General features: G+C 46.6%; 1 protein-coding gene across 2 annotated transcripts; it reads right to left on the reverse strand.

Moving 5' to 3' along the window:
• Positions 1–2,506: 2,506 nt before the first annotated feature.
• EIF4H (eukaryotic translation initiation factor 4H) lies at positions 2,507–13,958 on the reverse strand. Of its 2 annotated transcripts, XM_051809333.1 has the most exons (7): positions 13,819–13,958; positions 8,373–8,554; positions 7,426–7,490; positions 7,218–7,317; positions 6,489–6,554; positions 4,487–4,645; positions 2,507–4,372 (listed from the first exon to the last, which is right to left on the reverse strand). In XM_051809333.1, exons 1-7 carry the CDS (start codon positions 13,875–13,877, stop codon positions 4,236–4,238), a joined length of 768 nt encoding a protein of 255 aa, XP_051665293.1. In that variant the 5' UTR covers positions 13,878–13,958; the 3' UTR covers positions 2,507–4,235. The 2 variants fall into 2 exon arrangements, with proteins under 2 accessions (XP_051665293.1, XP_051665294.1); XM_051809334.1 differs by lacking the exon at positions 6,489–6,554 and having other exon boundaries at positions 13,819–13,919.
• Positions 13,959–15,283: the final 1,325 nt, after the last annotated feature.

Consider the following 15,283-nt stretch of genomic DNA (forward strand, 5'->3'; position numbering starts at 1 on the left):
TTCATCCCGAGAGTCCATCCCAGAGGAGCCCTTGAGAACTACAAAGGTAACTGATTCTAGGCTGGAATACACCAGGACAGAGGAGCAAACCCCTTCTTTCAGAGCCTTTGTGCTCATCTGGTAGCGAAACACAGTAACCATCCGAATGCAAAACATAAACTTAACACAGATTTCAAGATGCTCAACGTTAACAGCTCATCACCCTCGTTCCTGCTGCCAGTGGGAATAACCAGGAGGAAGGAAGGAGGTTGGGACAGAAAACCAGTGACTGAAGCCAACCTGGCACACACAGCCTGTGCCCAAAACACACCCGGGATTCCTGGTGAAGGGGCTGCACATGCATTCCAAGATTTGCTGGCTTTAGTATTAAATCTTTCCTACAAAAGGAGGGATTACAATATCACAGGATTTGCTCTAAAACTCTCACCATTTTATCATCTTTCCTGAAGACAAGTCAGCAGCCAGTACCTACAGGTAGCAAATGCTCCTACTAGACTATGTGCCAAAGTCAGGATTGAAACTATCACAGTATTCATAAGAGAAGTGAAAAATATCAGTATCATCCCAAACTGCCCTGGGACAGCGAGGCTTGGCCACAGTCCCCCATCATCCCCAGCCCTGGGACACCTGCAGAACTTCAGAAATTCATGGTCAGCACTGGAGACTTTCAGTAGTGTCAGCACATCTCAGGAGCAGGTGAACAAGTTGTTGCTGCCTTAGGAAGGCCTGTACAGCCACACTTGAGGGCACGAATTTAACGTGACTCTACCATCACCAGCCCATTATTTGAGTGTGTGGACATTCCTCCACCTCTTTCTTCAGCCATCAGAACAACCTTGATGGCCACAAGCACAAAGAGCACCCTCAGGAACTGCTCCAGGCTTGCACAGCCCAACGAGTCGGCCACACGGCGATGCCAGCACTGGGTGCTGCCCTGAGGACTGGGATGAGCTCTCCCAGGGGCCTTCCTGGGCTTGGGAGCTCAGTGGAGTTTAATTTTTGGTGGCTGACAGGGAGTTTTGCAGCACATTAGATGCTGCTGTTCACTCCTGCAGTGTCCCACAGCTCTTCCAGACACCCACCTTCCCCACCTGCAACCCAACAGCAGAAACACACCAAAGCACTTCCAACAGTAGCAAATTCAATTCCAATTCCAAAAACTGCCTGCTGCCTTCCTACCTTCAGTTTTGTTTATTTTTCTAAGTTTAAGCTCCAAGAAAGCTCTGCACAGCTACTAGAAATAACTCAGTGAGAACAGGAATAGCCAGAGAGTGAATGATCTGTTTGCTGCACTGCTGGTACCTGCTTGGTCTGGGCTTTGCCATGCCAGGCTTAGCTTTAAGCTGCAGATAAAGTCAAGCATTACAGGTTAAACCTCAACTGCTTTTTTTGCTGGTGGGACGGGGAGAAAATAATCTTGTTTCCTCCTACAAAACCTAAATGCCACATCCATATATTAAATATAGTTGTGTCAACTGTTGACACAAGCTGGTTTGATGGGCTTCTGTAGAGGAAAATGTTCATCAGGTGAAGTTTTGAAGGAGGGAAAGAAAAAGGACTGGAGGAGTCTGACCCTGAGCTGCATGGGAAGCACAGTGTGGAATGCTCCAAAGAAACCATGAATGTTTGCATATGAAGAACTATAAAAAGGAAAAGAAAAGGTACTAAATGATGTTGGGATCAGGCTGCATTCACTAGTGGGAAACCCTTGACCAAACCAATATTGGCAGATACAGAAAAAGATTTCTAGAACCAAGATGAGCCACCTCTCTCACAAATCAGGGCTCCCTTCCTCCATGCAGTGGTGAAATCACTGGTTCCACTGCTGGGTTTGACAGCCCAGCTGTGGCAGCAGCTGCAGGGCAGCAACTCCCCCAGCCAGCCCTGCCCTTCCACACACACCTCGGGTGGGGTCAGGGAGGACACCCAGAGGCCCCAGAGCAGGGCTGGGACTCTGCTCAAGCTCTGCAAAGAGGTCTAAAGAGAAGGTGGACTGAATAGCCAGAGGCAAGAACTTCCCATCCTTTCAGGCCATGGAAAGCAGTAAAACCAGCAGGGAGGTCAGAGCTCATTTCCTCAATAAAATCATGGCTCTACCTCTTTTAACTTACCCTGCAATAAGCACGTATTTCAAAGCCACAGGGCAACAGTCTCTTTAACTGTTAAGTCTACTGGAAAACAGGTCACTTGGAAAAGTTGGGAGAAACCCAGCCTGTGGGACACAGAATGAGGAGCTGTAGCACCCCCAAGTCCCACCTGGCAGCCTCAGCAATGGCACTGAAGTGACACTGAAACCACAGGGTAAAGAACTTGGGCTTATTTCCACCCATAAACAATTTTTACTTCACTGTTCCAGCACTGTTTAGATTAGATTCCTCCCCTTTATCTTTTCCTCTTCCCCCCTTATTTTGTACCAGAATAGCTCTGGTACAAATTAACACAATATTTGAAAACTGAGGGGGGAAAAAACATGCTAGAGCAGACTCAAATAAAGACCAATGTTAAATATTACTTAATGTTTTCTTTTATTTAAAAGATCATTCACAAAATACCATATCCATAAATTTATTTTGTTATGAAGCAGAATGTGTTAAGTGTTTGGAATTCACTTCTTATTTTTTTTCCTTTGTTTTTACATTTAAAAGTCAACTGTCTTGACTAGAGGTGAGTTTTTATATGGGAATTTGTTCTTAAAATCTTTTCCACATTGAAGATGTAAATAGATCAATTATTGGTTTGGAATACAACCACACAAATGCATGTCTGTCTTAAATTAAGTATTAGTGTTAGACAAATGGTTCTTATCTCAGAAGCAGATTAAGTGAAAGGCAGCAGGAAGGAAAGAGTAGTTCTGTAAATTGCTGGGACTCTGACTTACAACAGGAACTTTTAGGGAAGAAATTCATCACTAGCAGTGGTGCTGGTAGTGGGGCAGCCATGCTTCCAAACTCCTCTTGCAAGTACTCTGGGGTGCCAGCTGTTCTGTCTGAAGGCTCTCACCACTGGCACTGGGGGCCCAAGTTTTTCCCATGCACTGGACACATCCACACCTCAGGTTTTGGTTTTCAACATCAATGATCTCTCCTTTTGCTCCAGCCTCCCCTCCCTCCTCCCACACAACACTGGCAAGAAACATTTCCAAGTGAAAAGAGGTGCAGCAACACGAGATGCTTTTTACCCAAACTTCTACATGAGAATCTAAAGCAAGAGGATTTCTAATCTGCCCACTTTCAAGGTATTCTAAAAGCTGAGGTCCTAAAACTGTACCCCACTGGGCAAAGAAATTCAGGGGATAGTGGCGATCAAATACTGCATGGCAAAGTATACACTCCTTCAACAAAAATAAAAAAGTCAAATTTTATTGGTAGAAATTTCATTTAAAAATTTACCAAACATGTAAAACCCAAAAAAGTAAGCAGAAAGAGCCAGTGAGCAGTTGTGCTCAAACAGGCACGTTTTTGCAGCACTCTAACCTTGAGCTCAGAGGTGCAGTAGTATCGTACCATTTGGAAGTCAACAGCCAGCAGGAAGAGGCTGCTGGCAGAGGCTTTATCCATACTGATTCCACCAGCTATTCCCAAGGCTTGTCAGGCAAGGCATCTGTTAAATTGATCCTTCCTGGCAACCCCTGTGAAAGGGCAGCTGCCCCCCCCTTAGTTTTCTAAGGGGCTCTGCTGTGAACAGTAACTGTCACCAATTGTCAGGAATGGCATTTCACTGCTCGGTTACAACTGTACGTTCCTCTGTCCAACTCATCTGGACTCTTCAGTTTTCCTCTTCAGAGCCACAGCAATACAGAACGAGACATGCAGGTCAGAAGAGGAGCACTGAGAAGTAAAAGGAAACGATACAGGGAAATAACTAAGTCTAACCTGTGCTTCTAAAGTAAAACAAACCCAGAAAGGAAGAAGTGAAGCAGCACCTTTGTCCAGAGACCTCCACGCTCGTGGAAGCAGCCACACTGCCTTTTCTACTGGCAACTGTGCTGCTTGGAAGGAAACAGAAGAGGGCAACTCAGCACAAAGCAGGCACTAGATACAGCAAAGCCAAGAACGTACTAAAAACCACTTGTTAACAGCTGACATGCATTCACAAGCTCTGTGTTTTCGGTTTCAAAGAGGACAAATACCAGATGGCAGGAATGGTAAACTGCAGGGTTGACATTCCAGCAGAGCTAGTCACTCTGTACTGTCTTGCTTTTTCTCCCGCCTCCCCATTCCCTCCCAACCCCAGACTCAGTCGTGCTCTTTTACTACTTCCTCCCGGGGCTTGGCTCCGCCGAAGATCGCAGAGTTTGGGTTGGCTACTTGATTGAGGGGAGTATCGACCGTTCGAGGTTTGAGCTGCAGTCGGGGTCGCTGTGCTCTTTCCTCTGGAAGAGAAAACAGGCCACGGCTAAGATCCGGCTGTCGAGGGCAGGAGCTCCCACCTGACAGAGGAACCACGAGTCTCCTTCCCGAGGGAATTACCCAAGGTGGGAGTTTACCTTCTGTTGGCTCTCTGAAGTCCATGGAAGACCCACGAAGGGGAGGCCCATCTCTGAAGCGACCGGTGCCACCACTTCCCATGGAGGCGCCGGGTGGTCGCCGGTCTCCAGGGCGGGTTCCTCTACCCCGACCTCCCAAGAAGTCATCGTCTTTGAATCCTGAAGATGGAAAACAGTGGATTTAAAGAGCATATTTTGCAATGTTTTGCATCTAGATTTTTATCTGGATGACTGGAAAACTTCACAAGTCACTGCTGCCAGTCCAAGGTGGTGCACTGAGCCTTTTGTCTGCAGACAGATTTGCTTCACAGAGGTCTAACATGTTCTAGAAGAGTCATTCAGATTCCCTTTGAAACCAAGTATACTATGCCAAGTTCAGAAAGAGCTTTATCCACTTAGAGGCTTATTGGAGTGTTGGAGAGTGGGTCAAGTGAGCTTAAAATATGAGGTTCAGCTGCAACTTCAGATTGTTAACACCATTAGCTGACTTCAGAGACAACACTACAAGTACTCAGAGTACTTCTGTAGCCAGAAGATTCCACTGGCTGCAGCCTTAGCATGAAATCTGCAGGAGCAGAGCAAATGGGAAAATAGCTGGGGAGTAGTGAAATACACAGTCCTTACAGAACAGAGTAAAACCCCAAGGTTTTTTAGCTGTACCATTAAGTGACAAGGTATTTACTAGACTAGTTAAAGGACTGAGGGGGGGGAGGGGGAAATCAGATTTTAAACTGATATTTCTTCAGTTTATGTATCAAAAAAATCAGGAACTGTCTGTCACTGACCAGAGCTCCAGTCTGTACCAGTGACTATCCTGCAGTATCTCTCCAAACCTCCACTGCCTGCATTGAATTGGAGGAGGATACTTCAATTTAACAGCACAGGAAAGGGAATATACTCAGATTTTCAGAAGCTGCCTGGAAGAGAAAGTTGTTTGGTTCCCAACTGAGATTTTCCTTTCCACTTCAGTATTTGGCAGAGTTGCAGAGCTGTCCCTTACTTACTTCAGTGCCAAACCAACCATCTTTAAAGACTTGATCCAGGGCTGTACGACCTGAGAAGAAAAGCTTTTGTAGCAACTAAGACTTAAATGCTAAACTTTTGGCTCACAAATCACTCGTCCAGCATTTAACAGGCCGAAATGCATCCACATTTGGAGAAGCTGCCAAGGAAGGTATGAAGCTGTGGCACCAGAATGCTTAGCTCCAAAGGCAGGTCAAGCACAGTGCTGTAGCAAGCTCCTCTCTCCAGCATCACACTTCCAATCCATGCTGGTGGCAAGGGCACACTTTGGCACCGCTCCTACATTGTCCATTCCACTCACGCAGAGACCAGACATTGCAAAGTTGCACTTGCCAGCATCTCCCCATCAGAAAATGGACCAAACCCACGAGTTCAGAGGACAAAAGCAATTGTGTTAATGCCACCCTGGATTCTAATAGGTAGGAACTGACTGGAAGGCAAGAGCAAACCCGGTGGCTCTGTCACTACCTTGCACTCAGCAAGCTCAGTCACTTGCTGCTGCTTGCATTGCTGTAACAAGTTCAGGAATATTTTGCATTTAAAAGTATTTTGGAACACTAATCCATCTTTGGAGAAGTCAGTTTCTGCAGGAATACACATAATATGTCACATCTCCCTAAGAAGGTGAAAGCCTCTGCTCTGAAAGAGTATCAGCCTTTCCACATGACCTGTCTGTCTCTGCTACTATTGAGAAATTTACTCTGCCAGATGTTTGAGAAATGCTTAAAACAGACACCGTGGGCTACATCTGGACAAGTATTCTGTCACTTAGGGTGCTTTCACAGAATTTACAGTCAAGACTCTCTCCTCTGTTACAAGGCAATGGAAGATTCCCCCTGAGGAATCCCACCACAGCTGCAGGATGTCCAAGTGGGCACATACAGTAGATTCAATCAAAGCAGTAAGGGGGGACAAATGAAAAGGAGAACATTTCGGTGCCTTTTAGGCTCCCTCTCTGTATAAGTGTGAATACTGGTACCAGAATTGAAGTCATCTCTGGAATCCCATCCACCTCCTCTGGATTCTCGGGAACCTCCTCCCATTCCTAGGAAAAAAGCCACAATTGTGTTCAGATCTGAAGCTGTGGGAAAGACTGGGCAAGGGGATACCAAACCAACGTTTCAGTCCTTCAATGTCCAAAAGTCATGCTGCTGGAAAATCCTTTCCTTTCAGTACTACCAAGTTCCATTGCACAGGAACAAACAGTCAGTTTAAATGAACCAAGAATAAATGCTCAGAAAAGTTTCCCTAATACACATTCAATGGAAACCTTTAGTGAGTCTGGTTCAACCAAGCTTTAACTACAGCCAAGCCTCTCTTCACACTGGAACTGGAGACATAGTCCAAAATAAGTATTTGTCTACTTGTGCTTACTCACTTTTCTTACATCATCATAAAATAGTAGCAGATCAGACTGTTGGGCTTATGATTGTCCTCTGCAAGACACAGCATGTTATTAGGGGTATTGGTCTCACTTCCTGGGCCAGGAGTGACAACATATCCAGCCTTTGGACACAAAGCACAGCTCAATTCCAGACACCTCAGGAGCGGCAGCAGCAGCTGGTTAGAAACGTGTTTATGCCACATTTCTCCTCGCAATAGAATTTTCATGTTCACTTGCATGCCTTGTCTCAGCATTAGTCCAGCACCAGAAGACACAACTACAACCATTATATTTTAAGAAGCTACTTAGAAAAATGGAAGTCACCTCTGTCATCAGGCCCGCCACCTTTTCTGAAGCCAAAGCCACCTTTGTCCTGTTTCCTGCCTTCTGCTATGTCCACTCGGAGTGACCGGTCACCCAAGAGCTGTTAAATCAAGGGGAGAATCTGTTCAGGATGTACCACGAGGGCTGCAAAGGAGTTTGAGACTTATGTTTATCTTTGATTTCACAAATTAATTGCAAGTGTACTTACTGCACCATCATATGTAAGAGCTTCCTTGAGTGACTCCACCTCGTCGAACTCTACGTAACAAAATCCTGTAAAAAACAAATCTCAAGTTAACAGCACTTTAGAAGGCCTTTGTAAGAAGCTGCTCCTCCTGCACATCTGCTAATGGCCTCCCTTCTCTTTCCATCTGTGGTAAGTGCAAGATGCATTAATATTGAATGCATTTACCTGTGCCTGTTAATGATGGGGCAAATCCTGAAACAGAACTCTGGGCACTACGTGAATGCCAAGAGCCCTTTTCCACAGAGTTCTCATTGCAGATTAGATCTGATCTATACAACTGTTTAGGTGAATATTGACACTTGTTTCTTGATATTTTTAAACAAGAAGCTGAAATACCTTCTTGGCCAGCATTGTGATTTTGTGTCATCACATTACTTAGTGGATTTATTACTTTTCAAAAAGATCCTCTCCAAGTTAAGCCTTTTCCACCCCTAAAAGTAACTTACAAATATAGTCCCTTTCCACTGGCCAATTCCAATGGAAATTAGATTTGCATCCTCTAAAAGTTGCCTGAATCGTTTATCTACTTGCTTTTTCTCCCTGTCTACTAAAAAAGGACAGAGGTGAAGCAATGGCAGTCTTCTGAAGTACAGGAATATTGTGTAAGTACTCAATGCTTAAGGTCATGGGTCTTAAGTGGGTCAGACACTTCAGCTCTGATAGAATTCATACAAGACAAACAAGGTTTGAGAAAGTCCTTTTAGGGCAGAGCAAATATTGACTCCTGTCACTCAGGTTACATCAAGATGATGGAAGGAACAGTGAATCTCGTTCAAATGAGAAACCTCCATAACTCAACATAAAGATCCCAAGATCAACTGTGCCTTAGCCTGCAATTCCCCATTGCAGTGGCTTTATTTTCTCCTCCCAGTTCTCCTTCTGCAGCCGACCCAGGTGGGAACACTGACCTTTAAATTTATCTGTTTCCTTGTCCCTGACTAGCCGCACGCTCCTGATGCTGAGATCCTTGAAGATGGCATCTATGTCTCCCTGGACAGTGTTGAAGGGCAGGTTTCCCACATAGGCTGTGAAAGGGGGTTCTGTTGGCAGCTCTTTATTTCTGCGGGAACCAAGGCCACCACCACGAGACCTGTTGGAAAAAGCACAGTGCCCTGGAAGTGACTCCCAGCACGGCCACACTGCAGGCTCTGGGGACTGTCACACAGCTCTGGTGGTTTGTCCACCCCTTTGCCTGCACCTGCCACCTTCACTCCTGGTCAACTCCTTTCCAGTGTTACCTGGTGCAGTACTTCCATGGAAAAACCAACCAAACAATGTATTTTAATGCATTAGAGGAACTCAGTAACAAGGTGATGAATGAACTCCTTTCTCATCCCACAATTCATTAAGACCTTATGTTTCCTATCTCTACTGTCCCCTGCTCAAAAACACTATATCTTCAAAACCACATCCTAGACTAGAATTTTGAGAATCATTTATAGCAGTGAGGAAATACTTGTATTTGTTTGTCAGCTTATCCTGACACTAAGCTGGATCCAATGCTTTCAACCAAATAGTATATTATCAATACCCACTCCACAATCATCTAAATTCTTTCAGCAGCATTTATCTTAACAGAAACACCTCCTAAGTCTGAAGTTGTTGCCATAACTGTCAGATACCTGGACTGGAATGCTTTGAATCAAACACACCATAAAAAACTTGGTTGAGCAAGGGGTTCTAAGGCAGAAAACCCAATTTCAGTGCTGTCTGGATGTTTAGTTCTTCCTTTGTGCCGTGAATTACAAACTGCAGTAAACTAGGTGGTCTTTCCCTGTCTCACCCCTCAGTCTCAGTGAAGCTCTTGGCATTGGCTGCTGAGGAATTAAATTGTCCCAGCTAAATTCTTTACTGTACCATTGTAACACACCTGTGTGTGAATCCCTGTAGAGCCAAACCAGCTTGGATCTCCTGTACAGAGAGCAAGGTAACAAGGCAACCTGAAGTTAAAGCTCTTGGACTTGCAGACTATGGGGTGCCACTGGTTCCAACACCATTTGCCTCCCTCAGGAACCTCTGATCTTTACCTGGGATGCCTCCCTTCCACTCTGCCCATCTTCCCTTTATCACCTGCCTTCTGCTGGGCTTTGCTCATGTTTGTTCCCCTTCCCAGAGGCTCCCTGTGCATTTAAGAGCCCAGTGGAACACAAGCTGTACTAAAGCAGATTTGCCAATGTGACATGGACCAATCAGAGTGCTGCTGAATCCTACCTAAAATCCAGGAGGTCAAATAATTTTATTATTTCCTTTTATTCTGGCTGGTTGCATGCAGCCAGAAAATCCATTGGGCCAGCAAGGTACTTGTCAGTATTTTTCCTCATTCCAGAATAAATATTTTATTGCTAATGAATCAGATAATGCATTAAGCTTGAATAAGATTCCTTAACTCTTCCAAGGTGAGCCTGTCATTTGTGCCTTTTTATGGCAGCAGCTCCATGCAGGAATCATTTATCCCCACCATTATCAACATGCTGCTAAACATACTTGAATCACAACCTACATATCTTTAATTAGTGTCCACCCAGGTTTGTATTTTTGCATTTTTGACAATATTCCTCATCTGCCTTTGTCTCATTAACAAGTCAAAAACATACTGGAGAACTAAAGCTGCAATAGCTGGGTGCTGTGAATGTATAGCAGAATTAACTTCAGTCACAAGACCAAATTTTAAGGAGGAACTCCAAGAAAGCTGAGTTGAGTTGCTCTTCTAAATAATTCCATAATATGTAGAATCAGGTCCATGTCTTTGTCCTTAATTCTCATCTATGGCATAAAGAACAGCTATTAAAATGTGCATTTAATTTGCAGCCAAAAATAAAAATAAAAATCAATATTTATGCTCTATAGGAACATCAGAATTGCCCCAGCTGAGTTGCAAAGGGGCATCCCCTCCTTGAGCACATTCTCAGCACGTTCCTGAGCTGCCAGTGACCTCCTCAGTGAGCTGATTCACCCAAAAACCCACCCTGGACTTGAATCCTCAGCCAGATCAACCAGGTGATCTGGACAGCTGCAAACAGCACCGTGCCAAGATGGGAAGGGGAAGGAGAGCAAGGGCTGGAACCTCAGCTTTCACCAGCAACCCCCACTTGAGCCACTTTGGGAACCACACCCACAATCCCCAAAAGGATTTTGTGTGTCACAGACAAACCCCGTTTCTACCACAGCACACCAGAACTTCCCGGGGTGCCTGTGTGCAAACCCAGGCCCTATTGTGAAATTTGACTAATTTTAAGTCAGGAAATGAAGTATTCTTTCTGAATTTGATATGAAGGCCTTGGTTATCAGATACAGAACTATGCATTTGGTTTTTCAGTTTCTGTTTGAAGAACAGGAATGGTCAATAACTAACTAAGTCCCAAACTGCTTCCTACTGAATCCAGGGTATAGAAACACTAAAACAAACTGGTTTGGTACTTCCCTACATTTTTCCAATACTGAAACAGTGAAATAAATTAAAAAAAGGGCTGACTTCAGTAACCAAACAATGAGATTGGAAGAAGATTCTCTCATTTACAACAGAATAGGACAAAAGTCAAAAAATAATTGAAAACATCTCTGAACCAAGTGAACTGGGTCACACCAGAGTGTTGAATGAATATCTGCATTTCCCACTCAGTGTAACTTGCTCAGACACAATTAGGTAATAATTATGTCATCTCAGTGTGGGAATCTGAAAGACAGGATTTGACTTCCTTTCCAGAAAACCAGAGAGCTGAAGAGGAAAGCTTGCTTCTAGTGACTGAACTTACCTTGTGGTGGGCAGAGTTAATGAGGTGGAAGGACAACTGAACTATCATTTTGAAGCTACACTTTTGGAAAGTTTAGTTCTCTCTCTAGAAAACAAGATCTGTGAAAAGTTCAAAAAATATACTTGCAAGCCAGCAGGTGAGTTAAAGAGCCTTTCCCTAGGGATCAATGCTCAGGATTTGCCAGAGGCAAGAGCCTACCTGGGTTCCAACATTAGAGCCCTACTGGGGCACTGTAAGGATCAGCAGGATGCAAGTTCTGCCAGGAGCCTCCAAGACCACAGCTCTAAATTCATACCCAATTTATTCAAGCAACCCAGGACACCTCTACAGCATCAGATGTCTTCAACAAAAAGCTTCCCCAAGGCTAAAAATTAGGAGACATCTATTAACACTGGATGGGTGAGACACAGGACCCAAAAACTGCCACAAGGACAGGGACTAACTCTCCATTCTCATTGAGCTGAGCAGCAGTTCAGCAGGTGAATCTTAACCTTTAGTAAGGAGCTCAGTGCTTCAAGCCACACCTAAATAAACAGCCCAGCAGCGATTCAGGAGTGACAAACACTGTTCCCTTCAACTCTGCAGATGTTTCAACTAGGCCTCAGTGTGATTAATTACAGGGTTTTGTGTCATATTTCGGGCTCCAAAACAGTTCCCAAACAGCCTTTATAGTAAGTTTTTTGTAATTAATGTCAGCAGCATGTTCTTCATCTGGAATAAGGTGACTTCTGCATCCCATAGTGTTGTGCTTCAGCTCTGAATCAGAGCACCATCAGACACATGAGGGGTAGCAAACCAGGCCTCATCACACCACAGTCACATTCTGGTGCTCCTACACCATAATTTTGAAGATTATGAGAAAGAGGCAGATCTCACATATGCTAGAACCTGTTGGGCACTGATTTCCCATCTGTCACACTGAAATCTCACTCTCTGTACACACCAAAGGTTATGCAAAATGCTACTTCTACAAAAACTGCTATATCTCAACTGAGTTTACACTACTCTTACACTCCTAGAGTGCCTAAAAATGAGTAGGAGCCACTTTAAATTAACATGGGATTCTTTAATCAGAACCATCAAGAAGAACAGTCATGTTTTCATTACACTTCCCATATTACAGGACTTTATACAAAGTTCAGAGACTTGTTAAGGTCTGAAATTGTGAATTAGCTGTTAGTAACTTACTAGCAATAACGTTAAATCAGATGCAAGGACAAGTTGCACTCTAATATTAGTGGTGTCTGAGGCTTAAAACTGCAGCTAGATCAGAATAAGTACATTTTCTCATCTGTAAATGCATCTACTAGTCTGCAGGATGCCTCTAGCTCTCCAAACAAGGATCCAGGTCTTGCCTGAGAGCAAGTTGGAAGTTCTCTGTTACAGAAATCTGAATATGAAATAGCTGTAATTTCATTAGTTCACAGAATGTGCCTACACTGACTAGGCTACACTGCACAGCAACATCTGCATTTATTATGTGTCAAATGCTACTCTAGGCCACTGGCAAGGTTATTTTGTTACAGAATTTAAAAAAGAAAACAACAGAAATGTAAGTGGCTACATCAGCTGTTTGCCCTGGGACATCTCTGGATTAGACACAAAGGGTATCTGTGCATGAAAATGAGCTTAAAAAGTTTAAGGGTCAGAGAGTTTTCAAAGACAAGAAAACTTACTGCTGTTCTAACCCCAGCAGCAGCTTGTCCCTGCTGCCCAAAGAACCTGAAATGAAACCAGGTTATTCCTCTAAGAGCAGAAAAGATATGAACAGTGTCGATCAGGAAACACCTCGGGAGACGAGGTGATACAGTAACATACGTGTGAAGATTTGCTCACCAGGAAGTTTATTCCATGCTTTTATACCTGCTGTTTTGGTTTGGTGCAACAAAGAAACCCACAGGAGCACCAACCTTCAAAAAGTCCATTGTTCGATCGCACCTCCCTAACCTGATTCAAGACAAACTCCTAATTGCTGGTTATTGTCTCCGTAGCTCCTCCCCTACGCGCACTCCCCAGCAAGGAGACAGGGGCGAGCCCTCTCCCCAAGGATCGGGGGTTTGCAGTCGGCACCCGGAGCCCCGGATAACGCAGGACGACGGCTCCCCGAGAGGAGGCACCACAAAGCCCTCCCATTTCCTCCCTCCGCAGGCACCACCACAGCCCCTGCCCCGCTTCGGGGACGCTCCCTCCGCCCCTCCCGGTGCACGATCCCCTGCCGGCCCGCCCTGGCTCCGGCCCAGCACCTCCCAAAACCCCCGCTCCGCTCGCCTGCGGCCGGCGGGATCAGCAACACCCTCCACCCCTCCTCCTCCTCTTCCTCCCGCCCATTCCCGGCGCTCCCGGCCCCGAACCCTGCGGGGCTCACGGGACCACGGCCGGGACCCCCCCGGGACCCGCCGCACAAAGCGGGGCGGCCGCGGCCACGGGAAGGGCCCTGCGGCGCCCCAGGCGGTCCTGGCAGCCGCTCCCCCCGCTCGCCATCCCCTCACGGCGGGGCAGGCCGCGGCCCCGCCTCGCGTGGCCGAGAGCCGCGGGGCGCCGCTCCCCGCCGCCTCCCCCGGCGCGGGGGGAGCCCCCGGGCGCGGCCCCCGGCCCCGCTCACCCGCGGCCGCCGCCGAAGCTGCTGTAGGCCCGGTCGTCGTAGGGATCGAAATCCGCCATCGCCGCCGCGGCCTCGTCCCCGTGCGAGCGTGACAGGACCGCGCCCGAGGACCCCGCAACGCTTATATACGGCGGCGCGCGGGCCGGGGCTGCCCCGCGCCGCGCCTGCCGCCAGCTCCCCGCCCCGCCGGGGCTGCCCGCGCTGCTGCCTGTGCGGAGGCGCGGCGGTGCCGGGACGGGGATCTGCCCGGGGATCCCCCTGGGGTCTGCCCGGGATCTGCCCGGCGGCGGTAACGCCTCCGGTGGGTGCGGGGCGCTCGGTGCTGACACGAGCCCGGCCCGCGGCTCTGAGGCGGTTTTAGCCGCCCCGGTGGGTCGAAAGCTGCCTCATCTGTGCCCCCAAGCATCCCGCTGTCCCTGCGGGTGGGGTCGGGGCAGGGATTGCAGTAATCGTGGAGGTGGGTCCTGCTCCAGGGGTTATGTTCATGCTTTAGGGATCACAGGGATGGATCCTGCTCCAGGGGTCACGTTCATCCTCTAGGGATCACAGGGATGGATCCTGCTCCAGGGGTCACGTTCATTCCCTGCAGTCCCGTGGCTGGCACGGGAGCCTGGAAGGGCAGTGGAAGATAGTGCTGGATTTTACTGTAAATAAAGAAAATGGGCTGACCTGTGTCCTTAAAAAGTACCATTTGCACCAACTGGTTTGCCTCCTTTTCCCGGGCCATTATTTCAGTTTTTATAATAAAACCAAATGACAGATTCTTATACAACAGCTGTGCCCACACCTCGTGTCCACCTTTCCCCGAGGGGAGCCCGGGGATCCCTTGGAGCTGGAGCACCAAGTCCTGGAGTCCTGCGGTGGTGCTGGTCTGAGGGTCGGGGAGGGAACATGGCCCTGAGGGGAGCGGGGCTGTTGCAAAATGTGAAATATGTCAAGAGTATTCTGAAGTCAGGATGTTCTTTTATGTGAGATCTTTGTACACTTTCAACCTAATAATCAAGAAAGACTGCATGTGATCGGCAGGCAGCAGGAGCATCCCAGGACATAACAAGTAACAACCCTTAAGGATGTATTAAAACAAGATGTTGATGTGTGTCTATGTATACATTGCTAACCTGGCAAAATCCTCCAGGTCCATGTATCCTATAGCTGACCTACGTTCATTATAATACTGAAAATCACAGGTCAAAAAGACCCTGCCCAGGTGAAGACACATCCCCTGAGCATGTAAAGAGGTTACTTGGGGTTATGTGACTTGCATGGAAATTAATACTAAATCGTCGGAGTGTATTTAAAAAGTTACTAACTGAATTTCTCTGTATAAATAATGGCGCCAAAAGTCTGGTGTTTGTGGAACGCACCGACCACGGGGGCTTGCGCAGCTCTGGAATAAATAAATGTGTCTGTTGAGTCGTGTCGTTATTGGCTTGTTGCACAGCGGGAAACGAACTTGGTTTTGTGG

This window comes from Manacus candei, unplaced genomic scaffold (assembly GCF_025592945.1).
Source record: "Manacus candei isolate 608988 ecotype Guabito, Panama unplaced genomic scaffold, ASM2559294v1 h1tg000076l, whole genome shotgun sequence".
In the NCBI taxonomy this organism is placed as follows: Eukaryota; Metazoa; Chordata; class Aves; order Passeriformes; family Pipridae; genus Manacus; species Manacus candei.